Here is a 20,212-nt window from a genome sequence, read left to right on the forward strand (position 1 = left end):
ATAGGAATTTACATAAAAACTCTACACTTAGCCTTGAGAGAGAAGGCTTGGCACATCTGACGAGGAACGTGGCAAACGAGACCCGAAGAGACTATGAGAGGGGCATTATGGGTAGGTCTTAACTGAGAGTTTTTTGGCTGGCGCAAGCTTGCTAAAGGCCATGTCAGTTCCGAGGATGGAACTAAAGTCCTAACAGTAAGGAATGAATAAAGATTTACAACATCAGATGTGTAAAATAAGCAAATCGTCAATGATGTAAAATGCCAAAAAGAACAGAAACACCACCAAAAAGAAGAAATAAGCACATTATGGAGAAATATCTATGAAGACCCGGTGGAACACAGCAAAGATGCTGAATAGATAGAAGTAAAAGAAACAGTAAGAAGTTCAAATGTACAGGATATGAAACTGAATGAAGTAATATCCAGAGAACTTAAGAAAAGCTCCAAACTGGAAAACCCCAGGCCCAGATGCAAGACCTAACTTCTGGATAAAAGTATTAACCTCTTTAAACAAAGATTTAGCCGTAAGTAAGAACTATTTATATTCACATCTCAGAGACGAACCTGGTTAACAGGAAAAATGATACTCCTCCTTCAGAGTGAAACTGCAAGCTATTCTAAAAACTACAGACCAATAACTTGCCTTCCGACTGTATATACATTATATGGTAGAAATTATGCCAACAGTTTACAGTCACACAAAAGAAAATACAATCATGGCAATAGAACAAAAGGGTAATACAAGAAATTCATACAGAACAAAGGCTCATTTCTTTATAAAGTCATAATGGAGAATTGAAAGAATCTAAGTATTGCAAGGATAGTCTACAAAAAAAAAAACAACTGACAACATCCCACAGTCATGGATAAAGGCGTATATTTTATACATCTGTAAGTATGCAACACTGATCAGTTACATTACAATGATCATGAAGCAGTGACAAACCACTTTGCAGCTAAGCCATGACAAAGGACAAATTATTATTCCAGGGATAAAAATTCAAAGGGGAATATTTCAGGGTGACTGTCATTGTTGCTCTTTTGTCTTGCCTTGCCCTTAATGCATTAAGCTGTCTACTTAACAGATTAGGTCATGGTTACAATTTGCTCTCAGAAAATAAAGTGTAAAGACCTCTCGTCTTCTTTTTGTGAATGATTTCCAACTGTATAGGTCATCAGAGGAGGAACAGAAAACACAACTGCAAGTGGCCAAACTTTCTCATATGATACAAGAATGTCATTCAGTCTTGATAAATGTGCAAAAGCGATATTTAAAGCAGGAAAGCTACAGTACTAAGAAAATACAGGAATGTGATAAAGAAACTTGACCACGAGGGACTACATAAATATTTGGGAGATGAAGGATTGACAATAAAACATGAACAAATGTGAACAAAATTCAGTAAAGAATATTTAAGAAGACTAAAATTAATACTAAAAACAGTCCTGACATCTGAGAACAAAGTGCAAGGTATAAACTAATTTGTTCTTCCTGTTCTAACTTACAGTTTTGGGCAACTGACTGGCCCTAAAAGGTACTGGATCAGTTGGACAGGAAAACAAGAAAAATGCTTCACGCTTATCAAGAATCAGTGTATATCGATATATATTCCTCGTACTGAAGGTATGGGTCTCCTCGAAACTGATTACCTGCATTAATCTGCAGTCATAGGACTTCACACATCTGCTGATCTCACAACATCCAAACATAGTGAAAGTTTTAAAACACGAGGAGAAAAAGTCTAAGATGACTTCCCTGATTAGTTTAACAGAAGCAAATCAGTGTCAAGCGGGAATGGAAATCAAACCAGAAGTACAGAAAAATCAGGCAGTAAACTGAATGTGGCAAAAAACAAAAGAAACAATATAACAATATAAGGAGAAGGATCAGATGATAAGGCAAGAAATGTGGAAAAGGCATACATGTATGGGTCTACTACAGATACCCAAAATGTTACATAACCGAAGACCAGCTACCCGAGACAAGAACGCCGAAACTTCAAATACACAAACGACCACATAGAGTATATAACCACAGGGCCAAAAACTCATGGAGAACATACCGCACCATCTACAACCTACTGAAGTGGGGAGCTACGCCCCCCCACACCCCCCTAACTAAATATACCAACTCCGGGATCTCACTGCAGTGGGGAACAGGATAAATCTCCCCTTGTTGGCCCAGGGTTACTTACCCTGGGAAACTTTTCGGCTACGTGGACATTCATGTAGTTGAAGGTTTGGAGTTCTCGTCTCAGTTATCTGGTCTTTGGTTATGTGGTATTTGGGTTTGGTATGTGAAGTAGACCCATATATATATAATATATATATGTATGTGTGTGTGTGTGTGTGTGTGTGTGTGTGTGTGTGTGTGTGTATATATATATATATATATATATATATATATATATATATATCTCTGTATATATATATATATATATATATATATATATATATATATATATATATATATATATATATATATATAGTTGCAAATACAGAAATCTCCTGGCAGAACCTATCAATCAGTATCTGATGCAGGAATGCTCAAGGAGAGTTGAAGTTAAACCAAAAGATGAAAGGTTAATATTTGCAACCCAGGACAGTCAACTACATACACAAAGGTTTACAATATCCATTTAACATGTGGGAGAAATAGACAAATCCCAATTTCGTAAAATATTACTCAAAACAGTCACACTTCTTGTTGCTGGGTATGATACACTAATGGTAGAGGGCCTGTATACTGCATAATCATGTGGCAAAACTTTTGCACTGGGGATTGTGCAAACATTACAATATTGAAGTAGCTCAGAAGCATTGGAAACATGAGCCATAAAGCATTACATAAAATGATGAAGTTTGTATCACATGGGATCACCCATTACCAACAGTTCAAAATATAGATGCGAGAAAAGCAGATGTAGTAGTAGTAGTACATGAAAAGAAGACAGAAGTGACACTGATCACTGACACTGGTACACCCAATGATTACAGTGTCTTACACACTGAGAGAGACAAAGTCATAAAATACCAAAGATTTGCAGGAAGAAATGAGGGCAATGTGGAAGAAGGATACACTGACAATTCCAATAGCAGCAGGAGCAATGGGTCTCTTAAAAAAATAATTTGCAGTTGTATTCAGATATGCTACTAATACATGTAACTCTGAAATGCAGAAGGAATAAATTCTGGGCACATTGTGGGTGCTGAGAAGGGCCTTACTGGCTAACATCAAAGACTGAAACAATACTAATTTCATAAACTTTAAAATTAGTTTCACTTATAAATGGGATCCATTCCTGTCATGGTACTAGAAACCCAAAAGACTTGCAGAAATGAAACCGGCAGTTTAGTTGGCTAAGCCATGCTTGTCTAGTCAGATGTATGGCATGCGCACCCACAGTAATTTTATGCAATGTCATAATATTTAATTCTGAGGTCAAGGACACTTTCCTTATATGGATTTGCCAGTCTAAGTATCTATATCTATCCTATATACAGCTGTTGCATTACACTTTTAACTAGACTGCCCCTCAGAGCTCAACAATGGTGTCTGCTTTAGGCAGTCTTGGAGCACAAGCGCCTACATGATAAGCTTGTGGATACAAAACTGGAAGTGACATTAGCTGAGAGCAGACTAAGCTGACTGAATGCCACTACAACGAGCAAAATTAAATTGTTGTCTGTGGCAAGATCGCTAGACATTGCGCATACTGCATAGGGGTACTACTCAGGGATTAGCCATTAAAATCATATACATGGCCATCTATAAATATAACATCATTAAAATTTAAATTCATAAGTATACTAATACACTTGGTATATTTCAATAACTTTGATTAGCTAAAATGGTAAATCAAAAACAAGAGAGGATGAACCAAACCACATAGGGAAAACAAATTGTACGTTAAAAGAATGCATGAGGAAACATCTGTATGATACATCTACAGGTGTTGAATCCAATGCTTTAGCCAAACATGTAGCTATACATGATCATACACATATTCCAAGTTCATGGTGATGGAAATAATCTCCAAGAATGAAAGAGGGGGAGACATCAGAAATAAAACAGAGACAGCAGAGTTAAAATGGATTATAAGGATGAGAGCTAACGTGGGCAGAGGTATTGATGATAAAGTTTCTATAAAGTCACTTTTACAGGGTAGGGTCTGCCCAGATGACTACTGTTTTTTTTTATTATTTTTTTAAACTGCTCACATTCATGTGCAATATCTTTATGTTTTTAAATGTTCACTGCCTGGATGACCATTTTTAAACTGATTATAGATATGCATTTGTATATGTCTTTAAACAAGGATTACATTTATTACCCCATGTAATTGAACAAATTATTTTATTGGTTGTTTTTAGTTTAAAAGTAAGGCATTGCATTTCGTGTGTGTCTGATGAAGCAGCTTGATGTACTGCGAAACAGCTTACCATTAAACGGAATTCTTTTTTATCTGCTGCCTGCTGTGGTTTGGTTCAACCTCTTTTGTTTTTCGGTTTACTCTTGTTGAGTTGTTGGTTGAACCAATTATCTACATCACATTCTTGTTCTTATGCTAGCTAAAATGGTAACTAGATATTCTATAAGTAGGAAAGGAAGCTTGATGGTAATAATTACTTTTATGTTATAGGAATTAGTGGTACACTAAATTCCAAGTCAAATGACAAAATTTCCTGCAAAGACATTCAGCTTTAGTTTTGAAACCCCAGCAGGTAAAGAAGCTACTACACTATGCTTTGACAGCAACCACCACTATTATCATATCCTCATGAAGAAGAAAATGATCCCAATGAAAATCAGTAGTTCCACTGGCCCAAATAACATCCTAGGGTGTTTCACTAGTGCTGTACGATATTTTCTTCTATTAGAGAGTTTGCTCATAAGCTATGGAAAAGATCTAAAGTGGTTCCTATCTACAATAGATAATCTGCTGCTTCATTTGGGGCATACAGAACCATCAGTGTCACCAGTAAAATGTGCTAGGTAGAACAGGATTACTGCACTTGTTCAGGCAGACAGGAAAAGCCTTCTGCATCCAGATAACAATCATCCTGTTATTATGAGATACTATGTTATTGGGTAGGATGGTATAATGGAATATGAATAAATACACATTAAGGACAATAAAAAAGTCAATGAACTCAGATGATGAAAAAAGCGATGAGATTAAGTTTTTATCAATAGGGGGCAGCTCTGCTCCCCACCAACTGTAACTTTCTCTACTGTCAAATCAGACCACAAATCATAACTCTCAACCTCTTAGCATAAGAAATCTGCACAAAGCCCCAAATAATGTGGGACTAGGGCACAAAAATAGGGATATATTACAAATATTGCTCTTATAAATTTAGAAAGTTGTGATAGTTATATATTTTTGCAGTGACATCCATTTTCTGAAGGACATGAATTCCTCAAATTTTATGAGGAACAGATCAAAAATAATAAGTCCAAGATCTGTACATTTTGCAAAAATATGGACAGTTCAGATTTATGCCACAAATCATTCACATTCCTCATAAGAGTGAAGCTAGAAACAACTTTGTATATATTAAAGTCTTAAATACAAAAACTGAATCATGACGCGCGCGCGTGTGTGTGTGTGTGTGTGTGTGTGTGTGTGTGTGTGTATATATATATATATATATATATATATATATATATATATATATATAGGGTCTATATTGAATCAACGAACGCTTAAAAAAGCGAACACTGATTCATCAACCCTATTTAAGCGAAAGCTTACAATCCTGAACACTCGGAACAGCGATTTATTTCCCAGGGAAAAAAATCGCTGTTCCATAAAAACAAAAAATAAATAAATAAAAAAATAATCTTTAAATATTATATAATGTGGGGGGCAGTGCCCCCCACAACCCCCTACTTAAATATACCAACTCCGAGATTGCACCATTGTGGAGGAAATGGCAAACTCTTGAAACCAGCCCAGCAATTTTTTTCCCCTGGGAAAAAAAATCACTGTTCCAAGTGTTTGGGATTTAGAGATATGGCAGTCAAAGACATTTTTATATACTCACAAATCAAACCATCCAGCAAACATTAGCAGTACCAGAGATCTGAACCTGTTTTGGCAAAAAAACAAATGGTGGAGATACAGTTTCCTCATGCAGTGGCTATTCTTTCTGTGGAATAAACTTCCACTCCACCAAGCAATGTTACTGTATCATTCTTTAAAAAGGAGTTAGACAATTGGATGGGTGTTCACAATTCCACCCACAACTTGACTGGCCTAATGCTCTTTGAAAAAGGTGGTAAGATCTAAGGGTGGGTACTGGTAAGGAGTAAATGGCCACATGTCTCATTTGCCTCAAATCTTCTGTGATTCTATAAGTGTGACTCAAATTACCCAAATAGATGCTCATGGCCTGGAGGAGCCTGGGGAAAGTGAATGGCACTGACATACATCAATAACAGAGTGGAAATCTTCTATGCAGCATTGCTTGATCTCACTGAGGATTACAGACAGGTATGTAGTGAGTCAGCCGGGGACACATGCTCAATTCCTGCCAAGCTGAGGACACTGCATTCTGAGGAAGGCATGCATGAAAGCATGTGGATCTAGCAAATGGGAGGTCACAGTGTAGGACCCTCCCCAGTGAGCATGCATGTCAGCCATCAAGGGGAGAATTGTTACGGTTTACAAGAAAAGCCCCTGATGGCTACCTAAATGACAGTCCCGCTTTAGTGGCTGTCACCCTGGGGAAAGGGAATGAATGGCTGATTGGTCAGTGGTGGGGAGGAATGATGGTTAACAGGCAGAAGGGAGAAACACACAATAAAAAAGAGAGAGAACAAAAATGGAAGCTAAAAGCATCCCTGTATTTTTTTTTTTTTTTTTTTTTACAAAACTGTAAGTTGACAAACAATAGGAAATAAAATTGACTTGGGGTAAGACTGGTCTGATACCATACAGACAAGTAAGCACTGTGACAAAGAAACCCAGAAAATAAGCAGATTAATGGCATATCTGAGGAATAAATTGCCAGGAGAAATTATTTTTTTTTTATTCATAGGTAGGTACTAGGATACTGGCCCTAGGCCCTATACAAGCCTAGCCAAAAAGGTACCCTGGCTTTCGTCACCCAAGAAAATTATTTTCCTGTGCCCCTGTCAAGAAGAACCACAGAAGTGATCCCCGGGGTGAATTTCCTATTACCCATCCAATCATCAAGATTTTTCTTGAAGAGTGCTAATGTGAAGCTCTGTTTGACACAGATAGTTAGTTTGTTCGAGAGTATGGGAAGTCTCTGGGACAGGAATCTATCCCTCCAGCATGTTCTGTTTATTGTGGTGACAAGGTTTAGATCCCTAGAGCGTGTAGCTTGGAGGGATTGGGATTTCTTTAAGATTTTCAACAACTAGGAGTGCCTCATGTGGCAAAGCTGAACAGTGTTGCTAAACAAGTGGCAATGAAGATTGTTAATGACAGTGAGAAAAGGTTAACAGCATGATGAGCAAAGCCAGTGATAGATATACTTCATTACAGAAGTAATGGGCCAAATTTGTAAGCATGACAGATTTAATGCATTCTCTCTTCTTTCAAAACTCACAGCAAGTTCTTTTCCTGTGAAGGCTGCAAGTAAGACAGTGAGACACTGACAAGAGATGGGGAAAGAACTGAGATCTATGGCAGTAAATGCTGCAACTAACTTAGATGCAGAGAATTCTGGGAGAGCCAGAAGAGGCACAGCTTTTGCAAAATACTGTTGGCAAGAAATCCAAATGAATGCAGAGCATTAAGACACACTTCAGAAACACTCCTGAAGTAAAACCTTTGAAGTTGCAAACAAATTCAAGAAGCCTAAAAAAAACAATGTTTTACTAAAAAAAAAAAAAAGGCAGAGAACAGTTACAAAGAAATAGAACGATATGAGGTAACAGTTTGAATGAACACACAAAGACTGCTGTCTGGCTGACTTAACATGCACACTAAAAACACCAAAATAATTCTTACTGTGTTAAGGTTTGAATGGAAGATACGACCAATTTTCATTATACAAAAAAAAAAAAAAAAAAATTTGCACCTGCCTGGCAAATATGCGACTGGCTGACCTCTGATGAAATCATCCACATGTTCTGGCTTCAAATAATACTGCCCTTCAGGTTTGGCCTTGCGGGTTGCCATTCTAGCCAGAAGAATGTTTGAACCTAAAGCAAAAAGTTCACTTACTTTTAAAAGAATCAAAAAGGAAACAATTACTAAAGTTACATAATGCACTATTGCAATACAGACATTACAGTTTCAGAAAGTACAATTCAAAATTTAAGAGGTCAGTGTTAACAGTAATTTGCAGTACCTGGGTTACTTCATGCTTACTCTTTCACTTCAGTCAGCACTTACTTCAACAATTCTTTTGTCTCTATAAAGAACAACTCTAGTGTCAAAACAGCCATCCACTCAATTTCTCGTGGGGGCACAAAAGAATCATATAAATGCATCTTCACTAGGAGCCTATCTCTGTTATTTATGAACATTAGCACTTCTAAGTACTAAGCACTACGCTATGTACTGAAGCCCCTGCCACAAAATGCTTTAATGGTGTAACAAGTTTTGACATTCGCTGTTTGAATTGGAGTTTGTATTTTGGATTACCGGCCTCAAACAGACACCCTACGCAGACCGTCTCAAAAAAAATCCAGCTTTACCCTGTCGCATATCGCCTACTCAGAGGTGATCTCTGCCTAACATACAAAGCTATGTCAAACCCAGAGCTGTTGGACATGCTCCACTTTAAGAAATCCCAATCCCTCCGAGCTACACGCTCTAGGGACCTAAACCTTGTCACCACAATAAACAGAACATGCCGGAGGGATAGATTCCTGTCCCAGAGACTTCCCATACTCTGGAATAAACTACTTACCTATATCAAACAAAGCTCCTCATTAGCACTCTTCAAGAAAAATCTTGATGACTGGATGGAAAATAGGAAATTCACCCCGGGGATCACCTCTCTGGCTCTGCTTGACAGTGGCACAGGAAAATAATTTTCTTGGGTGGCAAAAGCCAGGGTACCTTTTTGGCTGGCCTTGTATAGGCCCCAGGGCTGATAGCCTAGTACCTACCTATGGACCTATGGAATTTCAGTACCTGTCATTTCAGATGTGGCACTACTGAGGATAAGATGTAAAAAAAAAAAAAAAAAAAAAAAGTTATGTACTCACCACAACGTTCCATCTGAGAAGTTACACTGCATTTTTCTGCAACCTGTGGCTATTCGGATCCATATCGGATCCGAGCCGGCAACTTTTTTTCTAGCATCTGCTCCGAGGTCCTCCCCCTACCCATAACACACCACCATCTCCTATCTTCCCTCAGATCGAGTTTGCTGCAACCATACACTTTAACAACTCAAACTAAATAAACCTAACATGTTTATTCACATCAAAAGGTCATGGGGATGGAGGGTGGGAAGGTTGCAGAAAAATGAAGTATAACTACTCAGATGGAACGTTATGGTGAGTACATAACTTCTTTATCTGAAGTGGTTAACTTCATTTTATCTGCAACCTGTGGGATAGAGTCCCCAGCTCCTCAAAAATCCTGGGAGGCCCTCATGGAAGGATATTCCTGAGCACCGCAGAGCCAAAGGATGCTCTCCCTCTGGAAATCAGATCTAATTTGTAATGAAATTATGTGAATTTGCCCAAGTTGCTGCTGCACAAATGTCATCCAAAGGAACCTTAGACTAGAAAGCAGCAGAAGTTGCCATGGACCTGGTAGAGTTAGCTTTAACCAGACCAGGAGGAGATAAACCTCTGGCTTTGTAAATATGTGAAATGCAAAGAGTGATCCATCTGGCAAAAGAAACCTTGGAAATGGCCTTTCCCAAAAAGGTTTAGAAAATGACACGAATAATTGATTGGACTTACGGAAGGGTTGTGTTCTATGAAGATAGAAACAAAAAGTTGTCTATGAACATCTAACAAATGAAGTTTATATTCACCCTTGTTATGAAAAATTGGAAAGAAAACAGGTAAATTAATTGTTTGGTTTATGTTTGATTGAGATGCCACTTTTGGTAGAAAAGAAGGATTTGTATGGAGAAAGACCCTGTCCTTATGGAAGACCAAATAAGGAGGCACGGCAGACAAAGCCTGAAGCTCAGAAACCCTCCGAGCCGACGTAATAGCCACTAGGAAGGCTGTCTTCCAAGATAAAAACTTTAAATCCACTGATGCTGCAGGTTCAAAAGGAGGAGTTACTAATGACTGAAGAAGCAAAGTGAGGTCCCAAGGAGGAACCGAATCTTTGATAGGAGGACGTAAAAGAAAAGTGCCTTTTAGAAAGGCTTTACACAGCCTAGAGGAGGCCAGGGCAATCTTATTTTCACTAACATGAAAGCTAGAAATGGCTGCCAGCCATACTTTCTCACCATGGAGGAACTAGCTCCTTGCTGAAAAATACTAGTCAAGAAATCCAACACCGCTGGAACAGGGGCTGTAAAAGGATCCAGGTTTCTCTGAGAGGCCCACATAGAGAAACGTCTCCATTTACTGTGAAAAACTTTCCTAGTGGAATCTTTAAGAGAAGCCACTGGTATAGATTTAACAGGGATGAAAGACTGGGAGTCCCGGCAATCAAGGGAACTGGAGCAGCCAAGCTGTCAGCTTGAGATTGTCCAGATTGGGAGGGTAGGCACCCGAAGGATGAGAGATTAGATCGGAGCAGGGATCCAGAATCCACAGAGGAGCTAGAAGATGAGACCAAAGGAAAGGGAACCAAAGTTGATGAGGCCAGAATGGGGCAATAAGGATCACTTTGCTCCCCAGTTGGCAAGCTTTCTGAAGAAACTATGGAATGAGTGGTAATGGTGGGTAAGCATACAGTAACCCGGGGGGCAAACATGGACTAAAGCATATCTGTGGGCATCCCCTGGTGAAGGAATCAGAGTGAAGAACTCGCTGCACTTCACAATGGAAGGAGATGCAAAGAGATCGCAGCAAGGCTGTCCCCAAGCAAGGAATATCTCTTCCGCTACTGACTGTTTCAGAGACCACTCGCACAGCATCAGAATAGCCCAACTCAATCTGTCCGCTAAAATGTTGGAGCATCCCGGTTTATGCGTTGCGATCAGAAACCAACCGGTGGAAATCGCCCACTCCCACACTCTCATGGCCTCGTGACAGAGAGGGCAAGATCTGGTTCCCCCTGCTTGTTGATGTACCAGACAACCATGTTGTCTGACTGAATTGCAATCGTACCTGGAGGAAGGACAGTGTGGAAGGCTTTCAACGCTAAAAGCACTGCCCTCATCTCCAGAACATTTATGTGCAACTTGGTCTCTGTCTGAGACCACGTGCCTTGGGCCATCCTTCCCGAACAATGTCTCCCCCCACTCGAGTTGGAAGGCGTCCGTGGTCACTGTGGCTTGGGCTGGAGATGACACGAAATGGCACCCCGCTGCAACTTCCGGTGAATGAAGCCACCAAAGGAGAGACATCCTGCAGGTATGACTGATCCTTATCGGACAATCCATGGGAAGGTCTAGCCAAGACCATTGAACAACTAGAATCCATTGAAGAACCTGCATGTGAAGTTGTGCACAGGGGAGGATAGAAATCGCGGCAGAGATAGAGCCCAGGGCTCAGAGAACATCATTCGCCTTTGGAAATCTCAGGTCCACGATTAGAGCAATGTGGTACCTGTGGTTTAAGATCCCGTCTGGCATTAAGACGACTTTTAGTTGCAAAGTGTCTAGTCGTGCCCCGATAAAATCTAAGACTTGTACAGGTTGCAAAAGGGTTTTGGGAACATTGACTGTAATCTCCAGCCGATCTGCCAAGAGAAGGAAGTAGTCTCGGGCCAGACAAAGAAGACACTTGGTGGACGCAGTGAAGAACCAGTTGAACAGGTAAAGAAATACCTGAATTCCCTGAAGCCTCAGGTGAGCTGCTACTACTGCCATTACCTTGGTAAACAACCTGGGGGCTGTGGTGAGACCGAAGGGTACAGCTCTGAACTGGAAGGGACTGGCTCCCAGCCGGAAGAGAAGAAACCCCCTGGAGCTTCTGTGGATCTTGATATGGTAGTAAGCATCCTGGAGGTCTAACGAGCACATCCAGTCACACTCTCAGAGATAAGGAAAAATGGACTGTAGGGTGACCATCCAGAACTTTTGTTTGGCGACAGGAGAGGTTCAAGGTTGACAAGTCTAGAATGGGCCTGAGGTCCCCCGTCTTTTTTGCAAAAGGAACCTGGAGTAAATGCCTAATCTGGAATGGTTGAGGGGGACCAGTTTGATGGCTCATTTGTGAAGCAGCTTTGAAACCTCTAGAGCTGTGGCCTCCCTGTGAGTGGGTGGGACATCTGAGAGGCGTCTTGTAGCACTTGGAGGGGCAACAAATGGGATTGTGTAGCCTCTGGATATTATTTCTAGCACCCAGCGATCTGCAGTTATGGACTCCCATGCCACTGGGTGCAAGGACAATCTCCCCCCTGACTGCCTCCAGAGTAGGACAGTCAGGCAAATCCCTCCAGGGCTGCTGCGTGGGCCTGTCAGAAAAAAGTTCCCTGGACCCAAAATTCCTGGGAACCCCTCTACTTCTAGGTCGGCGTTGATCCTGTCCCACTCTGCCTCTGGGGGATGAGTTGTCCTGAAACTCCTGGGAAAACTGTCATTTCCAGAACCACATCTTCTTTTGCTATCTTTGGTTCCTAGAAAAGGACCGCCGAGGGTTAGAGAAGCGGATCTCGACGGCAGACAAAGTCTTCCTGTCTTTTTCGCTCTGGACAAGTGTGTCACGTACTATCTTCCCAAAAAGGGAAGAACCACCTTAGGGAGCATTGGTAAATGATGCCTTGAAAGGGTCCACAAACTGACACAATCTGAGCCAGACATGTCGCCTCATGGCTACGCCTGTCCCAGCCGCCATAGCTGCTCCTTCCGTGGCTTAGGAAAGGAGGCACATGAACATGTTTGATACAGATTTCAGAGTCGACATCTTCACAGAGAACAGTTGTTTGTCCGGCTGCAATAAAGACTCTGGGGGAGACTCAGTGAATTCCGAGACAAGGTCTCGCTGCAGCCGTATGACGTGTGCCAAATAGTTCAGAGCACAGATGGAAAAGGTCGCTGACAAATAAACACGCTTCTCAAACCTATCCACCGACCTGGACTCCTTGTCTGGAGGGTGGACTTGAGTAACTCTCTTGCGCCAGTTCCTTCTTGGTGGTTGCTGCGACCATTATAGCGTCAATGGAGGCTCCTTTAGACCAAGGTTGTCTGTCTGTGGGAGGAGAAAGATTCTTGTCAGGGCGTTTGGTGATCAGGTCTATGGTGTCAGGCTCCTTCCATGCTCACGTGGTGATAAGATCCACCAAGGGGTCCACTGGTGGGGACACCCAGGAAGTAGATGGGCCCTTGCCAAAAGCCACCATGAACATGGACTCACCTGTAGAAGGTTTTGGGGCTGACCAACTTCCCCTCTGGCAGATGATATCCATGATGTCTCCGAAGTAGGCATCCTCAGAAGGTGACCTGGGAGAACCTTCTCCTTCATCTAAATCCGTGTCCGTAGTGAGGGACTCAGGTGAGTCCAAGTGCCTCCTTTTGCACTTGCGCTTACGGGGGCCTTCTTCAGTGGGACTCTCTGAACAGGACTCATGAGTCATGTGGGGTTCCTCAAGGGGAATAACCTGGGGCTCCTCTGGCACGGGCTGTCCCTGAGACAGGTTGAAGGGAGTTGTCGCCAAATCCAGTGGAGTCTGGGTGGAATCTGAGGAGATGGGCTGAGGTCTCAATCCTTGGGAGAGAACCCTCTCCACCACTTCAAACGCTGAAGGATAGTACACCTCCTTGGCACCCAGCAAGAAAGAAGCTCTCCCCGGGTCCGAAGTGAGGATCGGAGCCGAAGTGAGGGTAGCCTGAGCTCCAAGGGAATGGTTCAGATACGAAAATGGAGCCAAAGAAGGATCCATTCCCTCGGGCCCGACTCCTTGTCCACAGCTCTGAGAATCACTCAGATCCGAACTGGCCGGATCCGAGGAACTCAAGGTAACAGCCAGAGTCGAGGTTGGAGGAACCGTCAGCGCCAAGCTACCAGCTCCAAAGAGTGTCAGATCCAAATACCCCGAAGCAGTCGCACGGATCGGGGAAGGAGAAATAGGACAGAAAAAGGGCATGGAGGTCCCCCCTCCAGAGGGAGAGGGGCCTGGCAAGACTCCTATTTGTATTTGACTCTGAATGAATCTCCGCATCATCCTGTCCATATCCAAGTCCGACAGACTCCGAGTCGAATGCAAAGAGGTGACCGACTCAGATCTGGCTGGTTTTGTGAAACAAAGGTGAGGAAGGCCTCGGTTCTGAAGGCTCAATCGGCTCCGGTGGGAATGGGTGTGAGCGGAGCTGAGGAGAAGCTGGTCTCGGTGTCTTTGATGGTGGACTAGGGAAGGATTCCCTATCTGGAGACCTCTTGCGAAACCTATCCCTCTTCCTCTCTGTCTTCCTTGTGTCTTTCTTTATTCTTGTGTTCTTTTTTCTTTGTCTTTTTCTTTGTCTTTATCCTTATTCTCCCCAACACCAGCATGGGCAGGAGTTTGAATAGACAAATGAGGCACTCCCAAACAGATTACACACAGAGTGTGACCAATCAGCTGGTGAGAGCTTATGGCCACACTCTGTGCATTTTTTAAAAACTGACTTAGGCTGATCAGTCATAACCCAAAACTAACAGCCACTCCTGAAAGAGAAAGCACACAACACTAGTGCACACACACACTGAAGGGAAGTGGGCCTAGAGACTACTGTAATGAGAAAAAAAATTTTTTTTTTGAACTAGAACCGACGAACAGCGTACAACAACGGGGAGGAAGGGAAGGCTAATGATCACTTTCACACAGAAAAGATTGAAGTAAATACACTTACAATCCCTGAAGCTCAGCGCAATGAAGACCACGATGCTCACAATGGTGTGGCAAGAGAGATCTGGGGGAAGATAGGAGATGGTGGTGTATTATGGGTAGGGGGAGGAGCTCGGAGCAGATGCTAGAAAAATAGTTGACGGCTCGGATCCAATATGGATCCGAATATCCACAGGTTGCAGATAAAATGAAGTTAACTACTTCAGATCATAAATTTCATATGCGTGTACACACATACATATATCATATAAAATAGTTAAATATGTCATACCCCTTTTTACTCCATTTTCTACAATGTGTGCAAATGTTGTGCCAAATATTGGCACCTTTCTCGATCCAGTACCACTCTCCTATCTTTTTTGACAGTTATGCCTGCATATTGCAAGTCTTCTCTTATACAATCCAGCCATCTCTTTACCTTCTTTCTGTCTGCCCAAAATCATTTTCACCAAATTATCATTCACTTTCCTGCATATGTTCTTGAACCACTGTAATATGTTCTCCTTGACCATTTTTGCAATTTGAGCTACCTATGGCTCCTGCTCTAGTGTCATCATTCCTTCATCTGTCCCACAGAATGCATCCTACAACCCATTTCAGGGATTACATCTCCATCATCTCTAGCTTCCTCAACTACTCTGCCTTCGTTGTCCAGGTTTTTGTACCATATAGTAAAACTGATTGCACAATGTTTGTACATCTTACTTTTCAGCTTTTTGGCATTCTTCTGTCACACATTGTACGTGACACTTAGTCAGCTGGTTGCAGCCCCTCTGATTCTAGCTTTGACCTTCTCATCCAGAATTCCCTTCTCCTCAACCAACCCTTCCAGAAACTTGAAGCTGATTAACCTGTTCCTCTATTTCTGTTCTAACGTCATTAGTGGCTTCTTCTGATTTTCTACATTTGCTGCCATGACAACCGTCTTGCATATACTCATTTTCATCCCAAGTGCATTCAGTTCTGCATTCAATTCTTACATCATTTGTCGAAGCACCCGTTAAGAATATGCTCCTAATACCAATGACCTGCATACAGCAGCTTTGCTGATATGTCCCTACTAGCATGTTTGCTATCACCAGTATGAACAGCAGTAGGTTCAGATCTGAAACCCAATGACCCTCCACTCCCAGTGGGAGTACCGAACAGTGTACTTGGGTCAATGGGTCTTTGTACATAGCCTTCGCTAATTCTACCTGTGTTTATGGGACTATGAACTATCGCAGGACTGCTCAAATCAGCTTTCTTGGGGACTTTTCATATGCTTTCTGCAAGTCTTGGAATGCCCAGTTGGACTCTCTTTATGTCTAACTTCTCCAATATCAGAACAGTCTACAAATATCGGGTCTGTTATGCTACATCCTGATCTGAATCTGAACTGCTAATCTCCCATCCAACTTTCTGCTATTCATTTCTCAATCACCCTTTCCAGCACTTTCATGCAGTGTGAAAGAAGTTTGATATCTCTATATTGCCCACAGTTGTTAATGCTCCCTTTGCCCTGGTACACTGACAACAGAATGCATATTCTCCATTCATCTGGGATACTCGATACTCTCTATATTACACCAAGTACCCTCAGGAATCATTTTGCCCCTAATTCACCCAACATCTTGATCATATCTGCTGTGACCTCATTTGAGTCTGGTGTTTTCCCTGACTTCATTTTCCTTAGTGCTGTTCTTCTAGGGTGGGGCTCCTTCTCTCCTCTCATTCTCGGCTGTGTCTAGGACAGTACAGTTTCTGTGAGGTTTCCTCATTCAGAAGTTGCTGGAAGTACTCCTTCCATCTGCCGCTGATGTCCTGTGGACTGGTTAGCAGGTTGTTGCTGGCATTCCTTATGAAGGGTGTCCGTCCTCTTTATCTTCATTTGCATTGCAACTGGATATACTTTCCTTGTGCCCTCTACAAAGTCACTTTCCAGAAGCTGGCAGAGTACCTCTGATGCCTTGTTCTATGTTAGCGCAACTCTTCTCTTAGCCTCTGTTAGCCAACAAGTATTCCTTCTTAGCCTGACCTGTCTTTTCTACCTCCCCCTTTTTCCTGCATTCCTCCTTTCTTTTGACGACTTCCTAAACTTCTGCTTTCCACTACCAGCTTTCCTTATGTACCTTGCTTCCATACCTGGCTTGGCTGCATATCTGTTCTATAGTCCTTACGTATGCTGTTTTAAGGTGCTTTCATTCTTCTTCAACTCCACCTATACATTTTTCTTTCTGAGATGCCAGAGCCTTGAGCAATTCCTTCAACTCTTGTACTTTCCCACTAGTCAGCTTCCAGGTCTTTAGCCTAATTTCTGTTGATCCTAGAGCTTTCTCTGACCACTACTTGCAGCTGACTGTGACAACCAGTGGTACATGCTTGTGGGCCAACTCTTTCACTGGGAATGGCTTTGCAATTGCGGATTCTAGTCCAGTGCCTTTTCCTACCCGAGTTGCATTGTTGGTCCCTCGTGTATGTGATCTTGTGACTTGGCCACTCATGTATGTGATCGTGTGACTGTCTTTTGCTGAACCACATGTTGGTCACCATCAAGCCATTTGTCAGACAGACGTCTAAAAATGGTTCCTTCTTCTGACCATGTGCACTCCTCCTTTTGGGTCCAAGAAGTTATCATATCCTGTTCTGTCCCAATTTATGCATTCAGATCACACCTGTTCACGTTGCACTGCTTTATCCAGTAAGTCCTGCAACTGCTGCCAAAATGCACTCTTTTCCTCAATATCACAATCTTGATGTGGGGCATAATGCAAGATTATGAATACTGCCCAAGCCTTACAGTGGAGCCTGATTGCAACGAGTCTGTCTAACTCTGATGACATTGCTCACTGTCTTCTGAAGCCTCTCACTCATCACAATTCCTATACTATTTCTAGCCTGTTCTCCTCCTGCATGACTTTGCAGTTCTACCCTTCCATCTTGTGCTTGTACACGCATAGGATGCCCAGCCTTTTGCTTACCATCACATCATCCACTTCCAAGGTTCATCCTGTCAGTGAACCTGCATTAAGTGTAGCAATCCTTAGTTAATGTTTGGAAGGTTGACTGTTTTTTATGTCTAGTTTTCGCTCAACAGAGCTATCCCAGGTAACCCAAGCTGGGCAACTGGACACCAGCCGTCCAGTAGCTTACTGAGCCAGGGTTGGTGGGCTTCATGGCAGGCACACACTGGCTATTAAAGGCAAACACAACTACATACAATTACCATGGATCCCTGGCATAGATCGGAGTAGGCCAGGTCCTTGAATCACTTATCAATGACAAATACCCATGCCCATTTTTGCAGACATTAGTTAATACAACTGAATTACCTAGAGTGGCTAGCCGTGACACATAGTGCAGTCTGTGATCTGTGTTCCCCCATCTGGAAGACACTGTGCACCACAGCTGATGGCAAAAGTGGTTGGTCTATACAACTCCTCCCACCCCCTTGAGGTATCATTTAATGTCTGTGCTTTTACCCACAACTCCACTCATTGGTGAGTTTGAGGTAGAAACACTAAGCATGTTTTTGGGAAGTGGAAGGAACCCCACAGTGACATAGGAGAACATGCAAACTCAGGCACATTCTGAAGGTCAGAATCGAACTTTCTGCCTCAAGGTTGCGAGGCAAAGACCTCAACTGTTATGACAACTGGTCTCTGGGTTAATTTTCTCCACTCCCAGTTACTATCATTGTTGGGGATTGTAACTAATTTTGAGGAGGGAGAGCTTTAGAAAGAATTTCTTAACTCAGTTTTTCACAGTTAGCTCAATTTCTCATATCTTCATAATACACTTGATTGACTTTTGGTAATACTTCAGACTTGGTGGATAACTTTAGAGCTTTGCCCTCCTGTAGGTACATCTGACACTCCCAGTTATTGTAAGGTGGTTAGTAAACACAAAGCATTAAAAACAGTAAACTTGACCCATCTTTGTTATGCAGAAGGACAGTGAAAGTGTAAACTGACTATTGAACATTTATGTAAGACATGGGCTGAACTAGATTCTTTTAGCAAAAAATCATTTCAGTGCAAAGCACAGATAACAATCTTGCATGACATGGAATAAGAAACTAGCCTAACCGCTGAAATAAGTGTGTATTCTCAACTTGCAAGAAATACAAACAAAATGTAGAAAACAACAGTATAGTGTAGCAACTAGGAAACATCACAGAGTATTCAAAAAGCTAATGCCATAGAAGATCATCTAGCTAACGGTAACAAAGAATTTTTTTTTATATACGAGAACCATCAAAGCAGCCATCATTTAATAGTTGGTCCCCTGAATGCTGATGGTAACATTGCAACAGGAAAGGCTAACACTGGCTAAACCTTTTAACATGTAGTTCACAAAACCGGTGAAACCCAGTTAACGTTAGCATTCCAGCATCATGAGGTGGATCTGACTACAATAGCTACAGTACTGTATATTCAAACACATTGTTTACAGCCTTAAAAAACGGTTAAAGCCAACAGCAACATTGGGCCTGATGATACCGTTTATTTACCTAATGAATGATTCACTTGTTAAATCACTTGCAGCATAGTTTAATAACTGCCTACAGGAAGATTTTGCCCATTGAAATTAGCTAATGTTATCTCACGTCATAAAGGTTATTGTTACGACCAACTACTAAATTTATCAGTTAATCAATCTGACTTCTTTTATTTGAATAATGTTTGAAAAGTGCCTTTTAATTCTTGAAAAAAGACCATCATGGCACACTGATAGACTTAGAACAATGTGATTTTATGAAGGGCATGTCACAGCTACCTCGATTAACTTGAAGTTTATGAACTGAGAGGCAAGGCCTTTCATACAGCCATCAGCGTTGCTGACATTTATTTAGATCTTGCAAAGGGATCTTATAGTCTTCCTCATGGTATCACTGTTAACATATAAGCTCAGGGATTTCATAGTATTCCATCTTAGGTCCTATCTTATTTAAGTTATTTTTCTTTTCATATTTTCCAACAACCAGGAAACACTGGCTGTCAAAAGTATAAACATGAAAGTAAGACTGGAAATTTCATCTGTAAGCAGAATGATACTCTATCCCTTAATAGTTATTTTAAAAACAACAAAGTCTCATGTAAACATCAAGGGCATTACAACAATACAGATAAATACAACGTTATGTTTTGAGGGGGAAGCAAGACCTACGAGAACTACTACACTCAATTCTCTCCCACTGGATGTGGTTAATATTTTCAAGGACTTGAGTGTTATAAATCATAAGAACTTGGATTTTAAACAAAATTGCAGGATCTGTAAAAAAAATAAATAAATAAAAGTAGATGGAATGAATTACAAATCTATTACATCAATGTT

The 20,212-nt window shown here is 41.5% G+C and overlaps 1 protein-coding gene across 1 annotated transcript in view; it reads right to left on the reverse strand.

The window, feature by feature from the left end:
• The window catches only part of REV1 (REV1 DNA directed polymerase), a 4,137,464-nt gene that overhangs the window by 1,683,005 nt on the left and 2,434,247 nt on the right, over positions 1-20,212 (reverse strand). Inside the window, exon 12 of the mRNA XM_044071967.1 lies at positions 8,065-8,184. Coding sequence (XP_043927902.1) covers positions 8,065-8,184 — 120 coding nt within the window. The remainder of the gene's footprint in view (positions 1-8,064; positions 8,185-20,212) is intronic.

Source organism: Protopterus annectens, chromosome 5.part0 (assembly GCF_019279795.1).
Source record: "Protopterus annectens isolate FY-2018-M chromosome 5.part0, PAN1.0, whole genome shotgun sequence".
Taxonomy (NCBI): domain Eukaryota; kingdom Metazoa; phylum Chordata; order Ceratodontiformes; family Protopteridae; genus Protopterus; species Protopterus annectens.